Genomic DNA, 14,844 nt, shown 5'->3' on the forward strand with positions numbered 1-14,844 from the left:
CACAAACCTTGACCGATATTCGGATTTGCGGATTTTGCAGATTCGCCGATTGGAACCTGGCTCGTTCGAGTAAATTGATCAATGTATGCCGGTACTGGGTTATGTTGATTGGGATCCGTTGGAGATGTTCAGCCGCAGATACGGTACTTGGTAACAGTTGTCCGTACATGGCAGGCGAGCGATCGCCCAACCTACCAATCTACCTTGTAATGAACATTCTAAATGCGGGATTAGATGTGCGTACCTGGGTGCCCACTGCCCACTGCCCACTGCCCACTGCCCAGTCTCCCGTGGCCAATTCTCGAGTCCTTGTACGAGTGCGAATGTACGAATATACGAAGCTGAATCATCATCGCTTTGCGTTCACCAGTCTCTCTCACGTGCCGCGTTCCGAAGATTCCCCAGAGTAAAACGCGGCGATGAATAGTAATCAGCACACCTCGGAATTTTGGAATTCTCCATCTCCTTCCCCTTGGCCACACATCCCCACCCACATACAATGATTTGGACGCAGGTGGATGGGACTTGAACGAAAACGTTGCATACCGGTACGTCCATCTGCAACAAAGGGACCACAATCACCAACAAGCACTTGACGTCGTACATTGATTATTAATCCATAACTTTGCATCCGCCGTTGATTCTTCTGGTTCTCACTCTACTTGCGAAAGCTGCCCAGGTATCAAAGTATCTAGTACCACGTCCCAGATACCAAGTACAGAGGATATCGTACGAATTTACTAGAACCTGCCGTCTGGACTCAACTCTACTTGCATGACCTTGCCTCACAGGCTAAGCCTGCGTTTCATCTCAAACGGTCGAGCGAGCAGAGGAAGTAGAGGGAGACCGACGGTACAGTCAACCCGCTGAAGAAGAGCTGACAAAGCGTGTCTTCAGCTCCCTTGCATATCCACTCTACTTGGTACATACATAGAAAAAAGAGGAAGAAAAGAAAGAAAATCAATCTGATGACCGGGAGTAGAAAGTTTATGCTACTGTCGGCGTTAATGTGAATTATTATTCAGCCAATACTTCATCCAGAAATCATTCCTCGGCCGACCACGACAACAAGACAAACTAACCGGTCGATGTAAGGCGTGGGGATATCATCTGATATTATCGGCGTCTCCAAAAAGTGTTTCCTTGACTTGTCTATATAGTTGATTTGGTCCCACCCCCGCGCCCAAATTGGTCTCAACATGAATTCTTCTTTTGACAGTCTTCTTATGCAGCAGGACGATCGATATGCTTTGACAATTCTTACTCAAGCCGCGATGCAAACAGATACTCAAGCTAACAGCAATTCTCCATCCAATAATTTCAACGCAATGTCAAACGCCACCGCCACTGCTTTTTCGAGTAGTAATCCAGCTAAAAACAATCGTGTCTCGACAGTCCATGACACCGTTTATCATTCACGTGCAACGCCCATTTCAACATCGACTTCTTCGTCCACGATCGGTAATCATCCTACCAATACACCGCAATATCGTTTTCCACCTTCAATATCCAACCTTATTGGGGATCACACAAGATCTCGCCAAGAAATGCATGCACTTGCTTTCAATTCCACAGAACAGACCTCACAGGGCACCTTTGTAAACCACCCATTCCAATCATCATATTCCAATAATCTGGGAATTTTGAACGCGGAGAAGTATGATGATGGGAGGGGTTCAATCAGATCTCACAATCCTGGTCTGATGGGTATGGAGGATCAGATGACAAATCAAATACCTTTTGGAATTGTGAAGAAGCATGGAGATAGTAGTGATACAAGACCACAAAGTGAAGAGCCAGAGCAAGAGCAGGGTAAGAAGCGCAGGAAGAGAGTCAGAAAGGAGTCATCGAATCTTGATGACGATGATGACGAAGCTCGAAAAAAGGCGAGAGGGAGACCAAGAGTTGATACTAAAGATGAAACTGCCGCCGATGTAAGTTTTCTCCGTCTGAGTGCAACATGTCTGTTCTCATTGCCAAAAAGAAATAGCCTAGAAATTCAGATTATCCGATTTAGGATATTCCTATTTTCTCCAATGCATGTTGAAGTTTATCACATTGCTAACCATTGCCCAGAGGCGCAGAACTCAGATTCGAATGGCTCAGAGGGCCTATCGACATCGCAAAGAGACAACAATTTCTTCTTTGGAAAAGCAAGTCCAAGAACTTAGAGGTACAAATGAAGAAATGAATAATATATTCATTAACCTCTATGACTTTGCCATCAGTAGAGGGCTTCTACAACGCGAGCCGGAGTTCGGTCAGCAACTTCAATCAACTACGCAAAAATTCCTTGAGCTCGCAAAACAGAACGCAGGCGATGAAAATCTAAGGCACGAAGATGACTCGCCAGATAATATTGCACATGAATCTCAAGGTGAGGCCAACCATTCTTTGACAAATCACAGCGCTCAACGCCCCCCTCCCGTTATTATGCTCTCAGATGAGCCAACTACCGCCGACACGATAAACCCGTGGGGTGGATACATTGTATCGAAGGATACCAGTTCTGAAGAAGAAAGGCAGATCGAATATAATCAAAACGACACAGAAGAACCTAGACAGTATGAGATAATTAGCAGGGCTACTGAAGAAAACGCAAGTTTTCCTTTCGACTCGACGGGTATTCAACAATACCGAGCCGAGATACCTTCTCCTATCAGTAATAATTTTCTCCAAAGCTTCTACCCTTATGCCGCAGTCCCGCTTCCAACTACACATTCCTACTTTGAACTTTCATTTGCACGTCGAGTGCACCGCGCAACGGTAGAACATGGCTACAAGTTACTCACAATGCCAAATCCTCCAAAACGACGATTCGAAAAAGCTTTTGGCTATTGCTTGCAATTTGAAACCAAGGAAGAATGCATCGCGCGATTTCAAAGGATTTTGAATAATTCATCAAAGGAATCTCTCCACGAATGGCGCTATCCATTAGTTCACCTTGGGGGGTCGGGTACATACTATCCCAATCAGGATTCTGATACTGACAATGAGTTAATGCCCAAATTTCGCACTGGATTCTCTATGGGCCCCTTTCCCACAGCGTGCACGCCATTACTGGAAAACATCAGTCCCAATATGAAATGTACCCTTCCTGGGTTTGAAGGCGAGTTTTTTGATCCTAATGACGTTGAAGGATATCTCAGAGGTCATGGATTCGATCTCCAACCAGGTGCCGACTATATTACGGGTCAAATAGAGCTTGAGGTTTCTCCCGATGCCCACAGTCCAGGGACTACTAGTACTGACTCGGTATTCCCACCTACACCTCGGAGTCCAGTTGGAAAAGTCCTTGATGAAACCAATCGAAATTCGTACAATCTAGATCATATCGAAGGTGACTCAAATAAAAAAGGTCAAGCTAGTGGTATCTCCCAGTTTATGACATTTCCATCTTGGAATGCCAATATTCTCAGGGGGGGGGATCCTTTTGATTTATCCGGCCCAATATTTGATGTTACAGCCGCTTCCCAGTCTGGAAGTTCGAGTCCCAAAGTTAGTGCCAATAGTAAACGTTATATGGAGAAACGTACTGTGACCATTGATGTCGAAATTCTGATCAGAAGTATGTTGTTTGCACGTTGATATTAGGACCATAGCTAATTGTTATCTTTTCAGAATTGGCTGCTATTTCATCCTGCTTGGGACGTTCCCCTGGATATAGACGAGCTGATTTGGATGCTGCAATCATCAATGCGGCAAGAGAAACTGGGTTTGAATGAACTCATGAGTAGGCTTGAATGATGTTTCTCCTGAATTTCTGGGGGCCACCATTCTCGCACCTGCCCAAACGCTGGCAATCAACGTAACATTGGTTAATCTTACGAAGTACTTCATGGCGCCTGCCAGTTTCGTCTGGACTTCAATTGTCCATTTGATCCGGGAGATTGGATAGATCGATCTTTACCTGCAAGCATTAGACAACATCTCAAATTATGTCAATTGCTGTTTACATATTCATAAGTATTCATTGCTATCCACCACTCTATTCGGACGATTGTCAACATCCCTTATTCAACCTTCCTATCTGGTTTTAGCTTAAGACGAACGCTCCCAGTTCGCCATGGCCTATAAGAGTCAGTAAAGCCTCGTTTATCATGAATTAAGCTCTCAATATTGTGCATACTGATCTTGTATAGGACCTTCTGGAGGAGCTCTTGGCAAAGCAACTCCGGATATGCATCAAAAAGTGGAGACCGAGCCTGCTAACACCAAAAAAACGCCAAAAGACCAATAATACAGGCATCACTGTCGAAAAGTATACCATTGCCCCAGGTTATTTTGGCCCTTATTCAAATGCGTCAATCTCCCTGGTGCTTCCTCCTGGATCTAACACGTTTGAATGGCATAAATCACGACGAAGAGTACACACAGCTGTTGACAATGTTTTAATTGAAGATCTCCAGAAGATGCAGTGTAAGATAATTCGTTTGAATTTTTTTCTTAACAAGCAATCTAAGCATTTCAAAGATTTAAAGCCTCTTGATTGTTGGACAATAGTCTAAATTCCTAAATGCGCGGTCGCTATCAACGAACATGGCTGACTCTTTATACAGTCGCCAGAATTCTTGAAAGCCCCCAAAAATCGGCGTTTGCTTCTCTGTCATCAATTTTAAATGGCCGATTACAACAAAGGTTCCTCGCACAGAAAAACGACGAGATATCTGAGAGGAATAAAAAATTGTTCGAATCCGGAGGGGTCAGCTACTGCAGTCGAGCCATCGATGCGGAGAAATCGAGAGAGAGAAAAGTGATTCGTGATGGTATGGCAGGGTGGGAATTCAAAACTTCTTCATTTGCGAACCTTGAATTAAGGCCCAAAAAAACCTGAGATGGGGAATAAGCAGTCCTTGAAGGATCATCTATCAACGCTCTCAAAATCTTGGGCGGGGCATGGAAATGGGTATTCCAACTCTGGATCTGCAAGTCCGTAGGAGGATGTTGGTGGTTGTTGAATTGTTCTTGCATGTGGAAAGGGGGCGGGGCAGTTCATTACTCTTTTCTCTTGAAAGAGGGAAAACATAAGGGATGGGAGATAAGTGGAAGAGTAAGATGAGATCTTTCAGCATAGCGAATGTGAAATTAGCGAAGTCTATTAAAGGGGGTTTGAATATTAGTTTCAAGTTCTTTAGCATGCGTGGTTAATGAATTATGATAACCGCTTAATTTGGAATGTTTTCAGGGGAAAGATGATGTAATAAATAAAATCAGAGTATCTAATAATCCGGACTATAGTTTAATAATGAAGATCCTCAAATCTTCAAATCAATTAGAACATTCAAATCATTTGAGATATTGAATTTGATTAGAACATTCAACCATTTTAAGATTTCTAATTGCTTTTGGATATTCAAACCCTTATAATATTGGACTGCAGTCTGGACTATTGGATACTCTGAATGGAACACTTAGTTGAGTAGAGTTGCATGGGGGAGGATGTTAATGAAATAGATTGATTGCATCGTTCACACCGTTTTCTCGCGGGGCACTCAACGGAGCCACACGATTTCGAAAGTCTCATCATCGCGTCGATTTCGGGAAATTTGAAAGCCCCCATCCCCGGTTTTATTTTTGACCCGGGTTCGAAATCCCGTCTACATCTTCTTGTCGTTCTTTCCGCTTCCGCTTGTTGATGATGGATATTGATCTAATCTAAGCTAAGCTAAGCTAAGCTAAGCTAAGTTAAGTTGAGAGTCGCTGGTGCTCGTGTACTTCCTTCCTCTTGATATAAACGTAACCCTGGAGAATTAGGGGAGGAATCTTTGGGGCTGGGCGGAAATTGTGGGATTGATTGAGGTTAGGGATGTGCGATGTGCGATGTGCGATGTGTTATGTGAGAATGGAATCAGAATTAGGGGGAGCGGGGATTGGTGAGTGACTATTAGGATATTGAATATTAGAAGTGAAGTGTTCTAAGTGTTCTAAGTGTACAAAATCTGGTTTAATGATAGTGCGTATTATCGAACGCGATATTCAGATCCGACTCATGGATATTTCACTCGATGAATCGATCAGGCTTAAACCTTGTAAGTATGTCTCAATTCCGTTTATTACGAAAATCACCAGTGGAGCAGTAATTTTTGGATTTCTCTTGAGCCTGGACTTTTCCGAATGGTCGTTGTGCATGTGGTGGGGAATATTTTCGAACCCCCTGAATTTTCGCTAATCGCATGCATGGTCTAGTCTTGACTCCACATTTTTATGAGGATGGACTTCTTACGGTATATGGAATTGGTGAGAGTGAAATTCAATGAATACAATACATGAGTTGAGAGAAATATGAGAAATATCAAAATGTCGTGAGAAAGTGAAATTGTTCAGAACGAGATCAAACATTACGAAGGGAAAAGAGGTGTGAAAATATAATCCTTTACCAAAAATATCCCAACTCAGAATTGAAAGTGACTTGAAAGGCCAAATCCCGTTCCTCAATAGCCTAACTCAAAGCATCCTCCATGCTTCGCTGACATGTGTTCATAGCACAGCTTTGAGTTTTCAAATGACTCCAAACATACCCAGCAAAGATGCGCTCCACACTTACACTCGATATGATTACACCCAGCCGTTTTCTCGATGTGTGTCTTGCATTTGGGGCAACTCTTGATTCCAATTCTTTCCATCAGCTTGAGCGTAGCTTCAAATCTTCCAGATGTTTCATCTTGATACTCCGCGCATGTCTTTTTCTCGTGCGCCTGGTGACAATATGTACATATCACCGTGCAGCACTCCGTGCAGGTATTGAAATGCATGGCTTCTGTCACTCGGTAAATGTTCTCACAATTTGGCTTTGGACAATAACGGAATGTCTGTGGATTTCGCTGGATGTGGGATGAGAAAGAAGCCGCGAGGATATCTTCAAATGCTTTGGATGAGAGGATTTCTTGTAGTTCTTCGAGACTGAAATTAATTTGACATTTCCCCATGTTTCCGTGGCAATTGATGGAGAAGTTTTTTCCGCTGGAACTTGCGGCGTTGCAAGAAAGCTCGAAACACTCGATGCAATATACGTGGTTGCATTTGGTGAGAATGGGGTCATCTGCTGTTCCCCAGCATACAACACAATCCTCTTTGGTGGTGACTGGCTTGGATAGTGGTTTGGATTCTTTCTTACTGATCATTTTCAGTGCAGTTGCATAATCTTTTTTCGTACCCACGATCAAGATCCTCCTAGGTCTTGAGACGAAGTCGAACGTGGCAATATTATCCCCGAGTGCAGTAGTAATCATTCTAAAGCCACCATTACATGCCCATCGAAAGTCTTCGGGTTTCAATTCGATCAAACGGGCATTGTCTGATTCGGTACCAACAATTGTTGTGATGATCGATTCCACTTCCTTGCAATTTTCCTCGGGGCCGTAGAGCTTGATCTCTTGTTTTCTCTTGTCCCGAACAATGATAACTCCGTGATCTTGCTGAATCTTTTTGAGTTTTTGAAATACGGTTCCATTGCCAATTAGAGAAGAGGTCCATAGAGGCTTATCGCCATTCATCACTGTGACCCCGTCTAATATCTCATTCAATGTCTCTTTCGCTGCAGCCACATCTTTGGAAGCCTCGCCTTCAATCTTGAGAACTCGGTACTGTTGCTTGGGACCTGCGCTAGGATATATCTTAAATTTCAAATGCTGTTCATCCCAAACTTGACTGGCAGTGCGGATTCGGCCTTGGACCGCATTGAAAACTGAGCTTGCAACTTTGAATTTTGCGGTACTAATGAGCTGGATAGTCAAAGTCAAGGTTTTACAGAATGGTAGAGGCATTTCTTGCAATGAAATAATTGCTGCTCTTGCATCGGACTCCTCGTAATATCTAGCAACTGCTTTTGCTGTTGTCCGTAACGTCAGTAATTGTCTATAAAAGAAAGAGGCTTTGGAGACACAAGAAACTAAAGCATTCCTGGACATTGAAAATTTGTGCGAGATAGCCGGGAATTGAGACTAACCTCTTTTGCCTCCCAGTTCCGTACTGATTTGACTCCATTCAATAGGACCAACCTTAACTAATAGAGACATTACAATTGCACTCGCTTCTTCTCCTTCCACGTCGTAGTTGACCTCTCCAATCTCTATTTTTCTAGGCATGTGATTTGACAAGGTGATAGCAGAAGTGATATCCTTTTCCTTGGTTTTGGCAGGCAGATTTGGGAGTATAAGAATCCAAGCCACTGGATTCAATCGCGACGCAACCCGTCTACTCGGCGGTTGACATCTAACTGGTTGACCTAGCACCTTGTAAGATTTTGAATTGAACTTTGCGAAAACCTTCTCGGCAATATTTTCACTTCCGAAATGTAGCGACACCGTCCTAGAAGGTTTGAACCAAGAGCATTGAATTTTCTTGCATTCAATTTGATGAGAATTTTTGCCAGGTTGAAGGCCGGCAGATACATGATGTGCTACCATCTTTGGATATTTGGTTTTTAAAAAGGTCTTTGCGTTGAGCTTTGAGCAAAATTCCTTTGCAAAAGTAGGATCATCCACTTTGATATCTGCCGATGCCGTGTCATCATACCTTCGTATCCTCACACATTCGGGTAAAAGTTGTACTCCTTTCTTTTTCAAAAGTGAAACGAAGGATTCAGCGGTGACATCTAATGGCAATCCATCTATTCGAGCGGCAGAAAAGTCCGTTGGTAGCAAGATCTTAGATACTTGTGCGCCAACGTCAAATTTTGCCAACGCGCCTCCGAAATCTCTTGTGAAGTTGTCATAATCTTTCCTTCCCTATCATACGTCAACTTGGAACATTGGCTGACTTGCAAACTGAGAAAACAAACCTCAGGGTCCAAGTCGGGTTCTTCTGCCTTTTTCTTTTGCTTATCCGCAGTGTGCGAGAAGGGACATGTACTTCCATTTCGACAATTGCCTCGAGAATAATGGTAGCATGAAATTTGAGAGCGAGCATCTTGGATTGAAGTTGAGGCTGTAGCTTCAGATTGCTTTTTCCCGGAAACAGAAACTTGAGGTTTGACAGTAGTTTCTTCGTGAGAATAACGACAGTTCTCCCCTCTCATACAATATCCACTCGCAAAGAACTTGCAAGTCGCGAGAGAAGCCATCCTTCAATTAGTATGTTGTCGATATTTTTGCGGACTAAAATTGTGAAGTCAAGATGGAAACAATTACCCCTCATTTGTTGTGATCACCCCATGTATACATACTAGTAGATCTACCCGCCCGACAAATATAATATGGTACCGGCTGCTGTGGCCAATCCTTGAAGATTGGTTGCCGTAATTGAATATTCTGACCATTTGGAAGAAGTTTATTGATGTCCGATGAAGTGTCAAGTGCTTCGACCTCCTGATTGGCTAGGGGGTATGTATGAGTGAGGCACAGTATGTGGTCGTACAACCAAGCATTTCGATAATATACAGAGATACAGACTTGTTAGTTTCATGATCAATTATCTATTCTCCTCGATATAAGAAAGAAAGGAACAAAGAATCCAGCATGGTGAAAAGATTAACCTTGACAACAAACCTTCTAGGACTTAGGAGGAGCCTACTATTATACCAGTTGATCTACCCAATAGTCTTTCGCTATCCTGAAGCCGAATTTGAATCCAATAATGTCGAAGAAGATGTCTATATATTGGAAATCCATCACTATGTCCCTACACAAAGTTGCATGAGTGACCAAATGGGAGTAAAGGTAAACGGAAACGTGAATATAACCGACAATTTTGTGAATGGAATGAAATAGAGTAGGATAACTTTCAATGTCCTAGGATTTTTGAGAATATTTTGCCAGAGGGTCAAATCCTTGGTGGTATTTGGTCGAGGTGCCATAATTCTTGAACAATAATGAGACTGCCACTATCATCTACGATTATCCCTACTTGGAATACTTCAACAATACAAAACATTGCAAGCCAATATTCCAACTGGGATTTAATACAGTCCTGATTTATCTATCACTTTGGAGGTATGATACTAGATCCCAGTTGATTCAGTGTTGAGCGAGGGAACCAGTTCACTCTGCGGAGAACTACATCACTCAATTCCGGTGAGTTTGCTTCACGCTCGATACACAACTTCTTGAGGCGAAGAACTTCAATAATTGCAAAGATGGTTCTTAAACGTCATATGGAATTGTCTATTCTTATAAAAAAACTAATCTATATCCTCTCTCTAAATCCATCATGAATCGCAATGCAACAGTTTATCGTTCATATGGTTATACCATGCACACAGTTAAAAGTCTCTGCACAGATTAGACTTTTTCTGGTATTCCATATTACCACGCGGCATTCTTCTCTCCTTGAACTTGTTCAAATGCTTGAGCTATCAGCAGATCCCAACTGTTTACTCTGATTCACCTCCTTGACCCATCCTTTCTTCCTCATAAAGATCTCTGAGGTTGGCGTTGGACCACCCTTGTAGACCATTGTACGATCTTCTAGCTTAGCCTTCACGTCATATGGAACAACGTACTGACACTTAGTAAAAGACTCCCACATACACATCCAAAAGTTTCGCTTCTTATCACTACGGTAAGAGCTTTTCAGCAATGGCATAATAGCCTTGGTCGCTTCCTCAGCGTGATATTGAGGGATACGTCTAAACCTTTAGTCAGTTCTTCAGTCATTCATATCGAGAGTTTGATTATACTTACGAAAATAGGTGGTGAATAACATGGAACTCGGCAATGTTGTGTAGCATGTGCTTTCCCACCCACCCCAGCTCCCGATCAACTGTTGCAAGTGCACCTTTAAGAAATGTCCATGCTTCCGGCTCGTATTTGGGTACATCAGGGTGTGTATGATGCAGATAGGTGATAGCGACAATCCAGTGGTTGACCCAGAGATAAGGTTGAAGATACAACAATGCAATCATGGATCCACCAAATATTTGGCTAGCGTACCAAAGTCCAAATATGACAAGGCCAATGCCAATATCCGAAAGAATAATGAGATGTGATTCCTCGGGTCGAAATAGTGTGCTCGCTGGTGAGAAGTGACTGTTGCCTAGAATAGTTTTGGATTGAGCCTGATTCAGTGAACCTTGAGATGCAGTGATGTTCGCTGTAAGGTACAATGGAAAACCGAAGAGATGTTGTGCCACTATGCGTAGTAATGTGTAAATGGGAGAATCCTCAGCAAGCTCTTCTAGTCGACCAACGTCAACAGATAAGAGCGCGGCATATTCATCCTTTGGTAGGGGAACGTAGTTGTGGTCTTTCACCAAATGATTTGCATATATATGATGGCGTCGATGGCTAGATTGCCAGGAGAAGTAGGGCGTGAGGAGAGCAGAATGCAGAATCCAGCCCAGAGTATCATTCAAAATGTCGGACGGGGAGAATGCAGAGTGTCCACACTCATGGCCAAGTACCTACAAAGATGTTAATGGAGTGTTGGAATTTGTAAATTGGTATGCATGTCTCACCCAGATGCCAGTAGCCGTTAGTCCTTGAATAACTCCATAAGTAGCCCAAGCCGCATAACGAAGCACGTTAGTCTCGATTCGAGGTATATATAAATATGCTACAACCACCGTTATTGTAGCAACAACTAGGTCTCTGAAAAGGTACCAAAACGAAAGCTTGTAAGATGGCTTGAAGCAGTGCTCAGGAATCGCATTGCGCAAATCCTTGACAGTCACTTTAGGGTTTGTAGGGACCTCCTATCATCACGGTCAGCGCGTATTCGCAATTCAAACATTAAAATCCCAAGCATACCCCTCCTTTGACCAGCTCCGCCGGGTGACTTGTGTAATCGAGAGTCATCGTGTAACTTAGAGCAGATCCAGTTTTTAAGTAACAAAATTGAGAGCAAGTAGTATTGAACAAGAACTCAGACTTTGAGAGGCTTCATATAAGAAAATCATAGGTGTGTTTAATTTCTCTTATGTTATAGCACTTCTGAAGATATGGTTTCTTTATCGAGAACTGACAATGTGATATGGGTTTGCTTGTCCCACAATTCCCGTTTCCGCGGCCTTGCATATGACAGACCGGGATTGCATATCAGTCTGGGGTCCTGTGAATCTCTGCATATGATAGACCGGGGTAATATATCAACCTGGAGTTATATAAGTGCCTAGTGTGTTTAGATCCGGTTAAATTACTTACTTGGTGAAGAATCGTGCGGCACTGTTGGAAGCTAGTAGATCAGAACCAGGCAGGTCGTATCCTCTTGATGGACAGGCACTTTTTCGAGCTCAGGAGACGAGTTACTTGTGCGCTAATTCTGAATATGGAACTGGTCCGCAGTGGTATAATTCTATATTGCATTGCACATGCAGAGGATTGGACCATTTTTTGCCTTCAATCTAATTTTGGCCACCAATTTCAATAGTTGGGTAATTTATGCGGACTCTCCAAAGTAAGCGAAGCGCTGTTAAGAGTTGTGGCAGTTTGCAAAATATACTCCGGCGGTTTTTGGGAGCCGATGAACTCTGACAGGTGACGCTTTTGAGGATTTTGCGCGATGGACATTGAGAACAAAAATCTCTCTTACTAATTTTCAGAAGACATAACTCATTATTCCAGCGACAACGATGGCGTTCTCAACCTTAGAATCGATTTCGTTGCTCAATGTTGATTCCAAGCAAATGTCTACGTGCCTATGGCGAAACTTCCTCGTTTTTATTGTTTGTGCTATTTCAAGAGTGAGAACACTGTGATAAATGAAGGGCGTGGTCTGAAGTGCTAACTTGACGTTAGAATGTTATCGTTTGGACTTATCGATTATTTTTCCACCCATTATCCAGATATCCAGATGGTCAGCTCCTGTTAACACGACCGAACGCTGTAGATACCTCGGATATGATGTGATGGGCGAGTTTAGGTTCAGGCAGTCTTTTGAACTTCAGAAGAACTCAAAAACGATTTTCTTATCAAGGCAGTCGAAGTCACGAGTGTGAAACCCGGCGTTTACGTCCAGTATCCGGACGGCTAAGATGCGCGAGAGATACCTTGAGCTCATGGCTGGACTGGTTCGAGCCAGAATAGCTTTAGGAAAGGGTCCCCACCAAGATTTGTTTTCTTTTGTTGTTGATGCCAAAGATCCGGGCACTGGGAAGGAATTCTCTGAGAACGAACTGTGGGCTGAGAGTCGATTCCTTCTCATAGCAGGTCAGTTGATTTTAATTTTTCAATCTCTGAAAACCACTACCATAAACCAAACAAAATAAGCGCCGATACAACTTCCACTGCTCTGACAGCATTGTTCTTTTACCTCTTCCGAAACAAAGCTTGCGACGGGAAACTTGTAGCAGAAATCCGAAAAACCTTTGACTCGGTCTCGGAAATCCAAACGGGGCCAAGACTTGCACAATGGCATTATCTGAGAGCATGCACTGATGAATCGATGAGGATGTCACCACCTATTAGCAGCACCCTCTGGCGTACGATCAGTGCCGCAGATGGCGTTTGGATAGATGGCAACTATATATCTAAAGGTGTCGATATCGGAGTCTCCCCGTATGCTTCTCATCACATTGGGGAGATCTTTCCAGATTCATACAAATTGAAGCCAGATCGCTGGATTGAATCGCCGGAAAACAGCAGCGAAGCGGTCGAAAAAGCTCGAGCAGCAGTTGGTCCCTTCTCAATTGGCACGAGAGCTTGTGCAGGCAGAACAATGGCTTACACTGAAATCAGTAATACTATAGCAAGAACACTTTGAGCCCTGGGTATTGAGCCTACGGAGAGATCACTGGGTAGGATGGTTGAAGGGATTGAGGGGTCTGGCAAAGGCTACGATCGCACGGGAGAATTTCAACTCAAGGATCACATCCCGTGTTGCAACAATGGGCCATACTTGGGGTTTCAATTACGTCAAAAGCAGTCATAAATGTTTAGTTGCCGGTAGCTTCGGGGGAGAATAAATAGTGTCTAACTTTTTTATTATTTTGCGAGAGTTCTCTATGCTCATTGATACGTTAGACCTTTGTCATACGAACTAATCCTTGACTTCAAAAGCAGTGAGACAAAAATTAGGGCATGTATCTCCGTAAGTAGTGAGTTTAGAGGTGTAAGATATGAGGCATGTTAATACTTTGTTTATTATCTTGTTGTTTATGCAATGGTGGGGGGAGGGGGGGCGGCGGACTAATGAATTCTGACTTAAGCTCGAAATATATTGGTCATAAACACATCACGAAAGCTTTTTACCGAGGGACTGCTCGTGTTTGTGAAATCTTATGGTTCACTCACACCACTACCTTATTAATTGTTGTATCAGGGTTGGCTAGAGTTTGTGCGTCAAAGAGGCGTAAGTGGGACAGTGTAAGCCTGGCACGAAACCCGCGTTTAGATAATATATTACACGATACTACCTCACTACCACTTCACTATATACGCGTCGTCAGCGTCCTTTGTATCCTTGAAATTGCGGTTACATCGCATATCCACCTTCCCATCCGCGCGAATGCAGCAAGAAACGGTTTTCTGTATTGCCCTTTTGGTAGAGGGTGTGGTAGAAAATATGCAACATTACATTAATAGCGCTAATTGAAGTAATCCTGGTAATTTAGTGTGTAATGCTGACCCTCGAAGATGTGATTGATTATCTTGCAGGAACGAGATCAACCTGGAGCTCCCCCGCTGTAATGAGGTATCTTAGAGATGCAAGAATGCGGCAGAGCCAGATAGCTTGAATCCCCTGTAGTGGCAAAATTGCTATTACGGATGAAAAGAGGTTCAATGTGAGTCCTTGTGCAAATTTTCAATATAACATTAACTGTCTATTTGTGATGAAGGAATCGGGTTGTTTATTAGTAACAAATATGTTGATATCATGATATCATCGTGAGAATGATAAAGTCAATATAGTACTATGGTTCACACTGTTGTAAAAGCTAGGACTACGAAACCGATATGCTAGGGTGCCAAG

At 43.0% G+C, this 14,844-nt stretch overlaps 5 protein-coding genes across 6 annotated transcripts; 3 read left to right on the forward strand and 2 right to left on the reverse strand.

Moving 5' to 3' along the window:
- The first annotated feature begins 506 nt into the window (after positions 1 to 506).
- On the forward strand, positions 507 to 3,839 carry BCIN_01g10720 (hypothetical protein). Of its 2 annotated transcripts, none has more exons than XM_024690930.1 (3): positions 507 to 1,934; positions 2,077 to 3,568; positions 3,622 to 3,839. In XM_024690930.1, the coding sequence occupies exons 1-3, from the start codon at positions 1,200 to 1,202 to the stop codon at positions 3,723 to 3,725; spliced, it is 2,331 nt and encodes a 776-aa protein (XP_024546700.1). In that variant the 5' UTR covers positions 507 to 1,199; the 3' UTR covers positions 3,726 to 3,839. The 2 variants fall into 2 exon arrangements, with proteins under 2 accessions (XP_024546700.1, XP_024546699.1); XM_024690929.1 differs by lacking the exon at positions 3,622 to 3,839 and having other exon boundaries at positions 2,077 to 2,377; positions 2,527 to 2,640.
- Positions 3,840 to 3,892: 53 nt separating this feature from the next.
- BCIN_01g10730 (hypothetical protein) lies at positions 3,893 to 5,298 on the forward strand. The gene is made up of 3 exons (XM_024690931.1): positions 3,893 to 4,079; positions 4,143 to 4,419; positions 4,560 to 5,298. The coding sequence occupies exons 2-3, from the start codon at positions 4,413 to 4,415 to the stop codon at positions 4,832 to 4,834; spliced, it is 282 nt and encodes a 93-aa protein (XP_024546701.1). The 5' UTR covers positions 3,893 to 4,079; positions 4,143 to 4,412; the 3' UTR covers positions 4,835 to 5,298.
- Positions 5,299 to 6,220: 922 nt separating this feature from the next.
- On the reverse strand, positions 6,221 to 9,177 carry BCIN_01g10740 (hypothetical protein). The gene is made up of 3 exons (XM_001556398.2): positions 8,780 to 9,177; positions 7,946 to 8,726; positions 6,221 to 7,828 (listed from the first exon to the last, which is right to left on the reverse strand). The coding sequence occupies exons 1-3, from the start codon at positions 9,059 to 9,061 to the stop codon at positions 6,432 to 6,434; spliced, it is 2,460 nt and encodes an 819-aa protein (XP_001556448.2). The 5' UTR covers positions 9,062 to 9,177; the 3' UTR covers positions 6,221 to 6,431.
- An 896-nt stretch (positions 9,178 to 10,073) lies between these two features.
- On the reverse strand, positions 10,074 to 11,849 carry BCIN_01g10750 (hypothetical protein). Its single transcript, XM_024690932.1, has 4 exons — positions 11,685 to 11,849; positions 11,393 to 11,629; positions 10,620 to 11,338; positions 10,074 to 10,564 (listed from the first exon to the last, which is right to left on the reverse strand). The coding sequence occupies exons 1-4, from the start codon at positions 11,730 to 11,732 to the stop codon at positions 10,276 to 10,278; spliced, it is 1,293 nt and encodes a 430-aa protein (XP_024546702.1). The 5' UTR covers positions 11,733 to 11,849; the 3' UTR covers positions 10,074 to 10,275.
- A 1,027-nt stretch (positions 11,850 to 12,876) lies between these two features.
- BCIN_01g10760 (hypothetical protein) lies at positions 12,877 to 14,030 on the forward strand. Its single transcript, XM_024690933.1, has one exon. It carries the CDS (start codon positions 13,318 to 13,320, stop codon positions 13,633 to 13,635), a length of 318 nt encoding a protein of 105 aa, XP_024546703.1. The 5' UTR covers positions 12,877 to 13,317; the 3' UTR covers positions 13,636 to 14,030.
- Positions 14,031 to 14,844: the final 814 nt, after the last annotated feature.

This window comes from Botrytis cinerea, chromosome 1, assembly GCF_000143535.2.
Source record: "Botrytis cinerea B05.10 chromosome 1, complete sequence".
Classification (NCBI taxonomy): domain Eukaryota; kingdom Fungi; phylum Ascomycota; class Leotiomycetes; order Helotiales; family Sclerotiniaceae; genus Botrytis; species Botrytis cinerea.

Excerpts from the sequence above, each read along its gene's own strand:
- BCIN_01g10720 (XM_024690930.1), top strand. The coding sequence starts at position 1,200 with ATGAATTCTTCTTTTGACAGTCTTCTTATGCAGCAGGACGATCGATAT. Across the intron at positions 1,935-2,076 it reads AAGATGAAACTGCCGCCGAT|AGGCGCAGAACTCAGATTCG; the intron begins GTAAGTTTTCTC and ends ACCATTGCCCAG. Across the intron at positions 3,569-3,621 it reads TGTCGAAATTCTGATCAGAA|AATTGGCTGCTATTTCATCC; the intron begins GTATGTTGTTTG and ends TTATCTTTTCAG.
- BCIN_01g10740 (XM_001556398.2), bottom strand. The coding sequence starts at position 9,061 with ATGGCTTCTCTCGCGACTTGCAAGTTCTTTGCGAGTGGATATTGTATG. Across the intron at positions 8,727-8,779 it reads AACCCGACTTGGACCCTGAG|GGAAGGAAAGATTATGACAA; the intron begins GTTTGTTTTCTC and ends GACGTATGATAG. Across the intron at positions 7,829-7,945 it reads GGAACTGGGAGGCAAAAGAG|CAAAAGCAGTTGCTAGATAT; the intron begins GTTAGTCTCAAT and ends TACGGACAACAG.
- BCIN_01g10750 (XM_024690932.1), bottom strand. The coding sequence starts at position 11,732 with ATGACTCTCGATTACACAAGTCACCCGGCGGAGCTGGTCAAAGGAGGG. Across the intron at positions 11,630-11,684 it reads CGGAGCTGGTCAAAGGAGGG|GAGGTCCCTACAAACCCTAA; the intron begins GTATGCTTGGGA and ends CCGTGATGATAG. Across the intron at positions 11,339-11,392 it reads TAACGGCTACTGGCATCTGG|GTACTTGGCCATGAGTGTGG; the intron begins GTGAGACATGCA and ends ACATCTTTGTAG.
- BCIN_01g10760 (XM_024690933.1), top strand. The coding sequence starts at position 13,318 with ATGAGGATGTCACCACCTATTAGCAGCACCCTCTGGCGTACGATCAGT.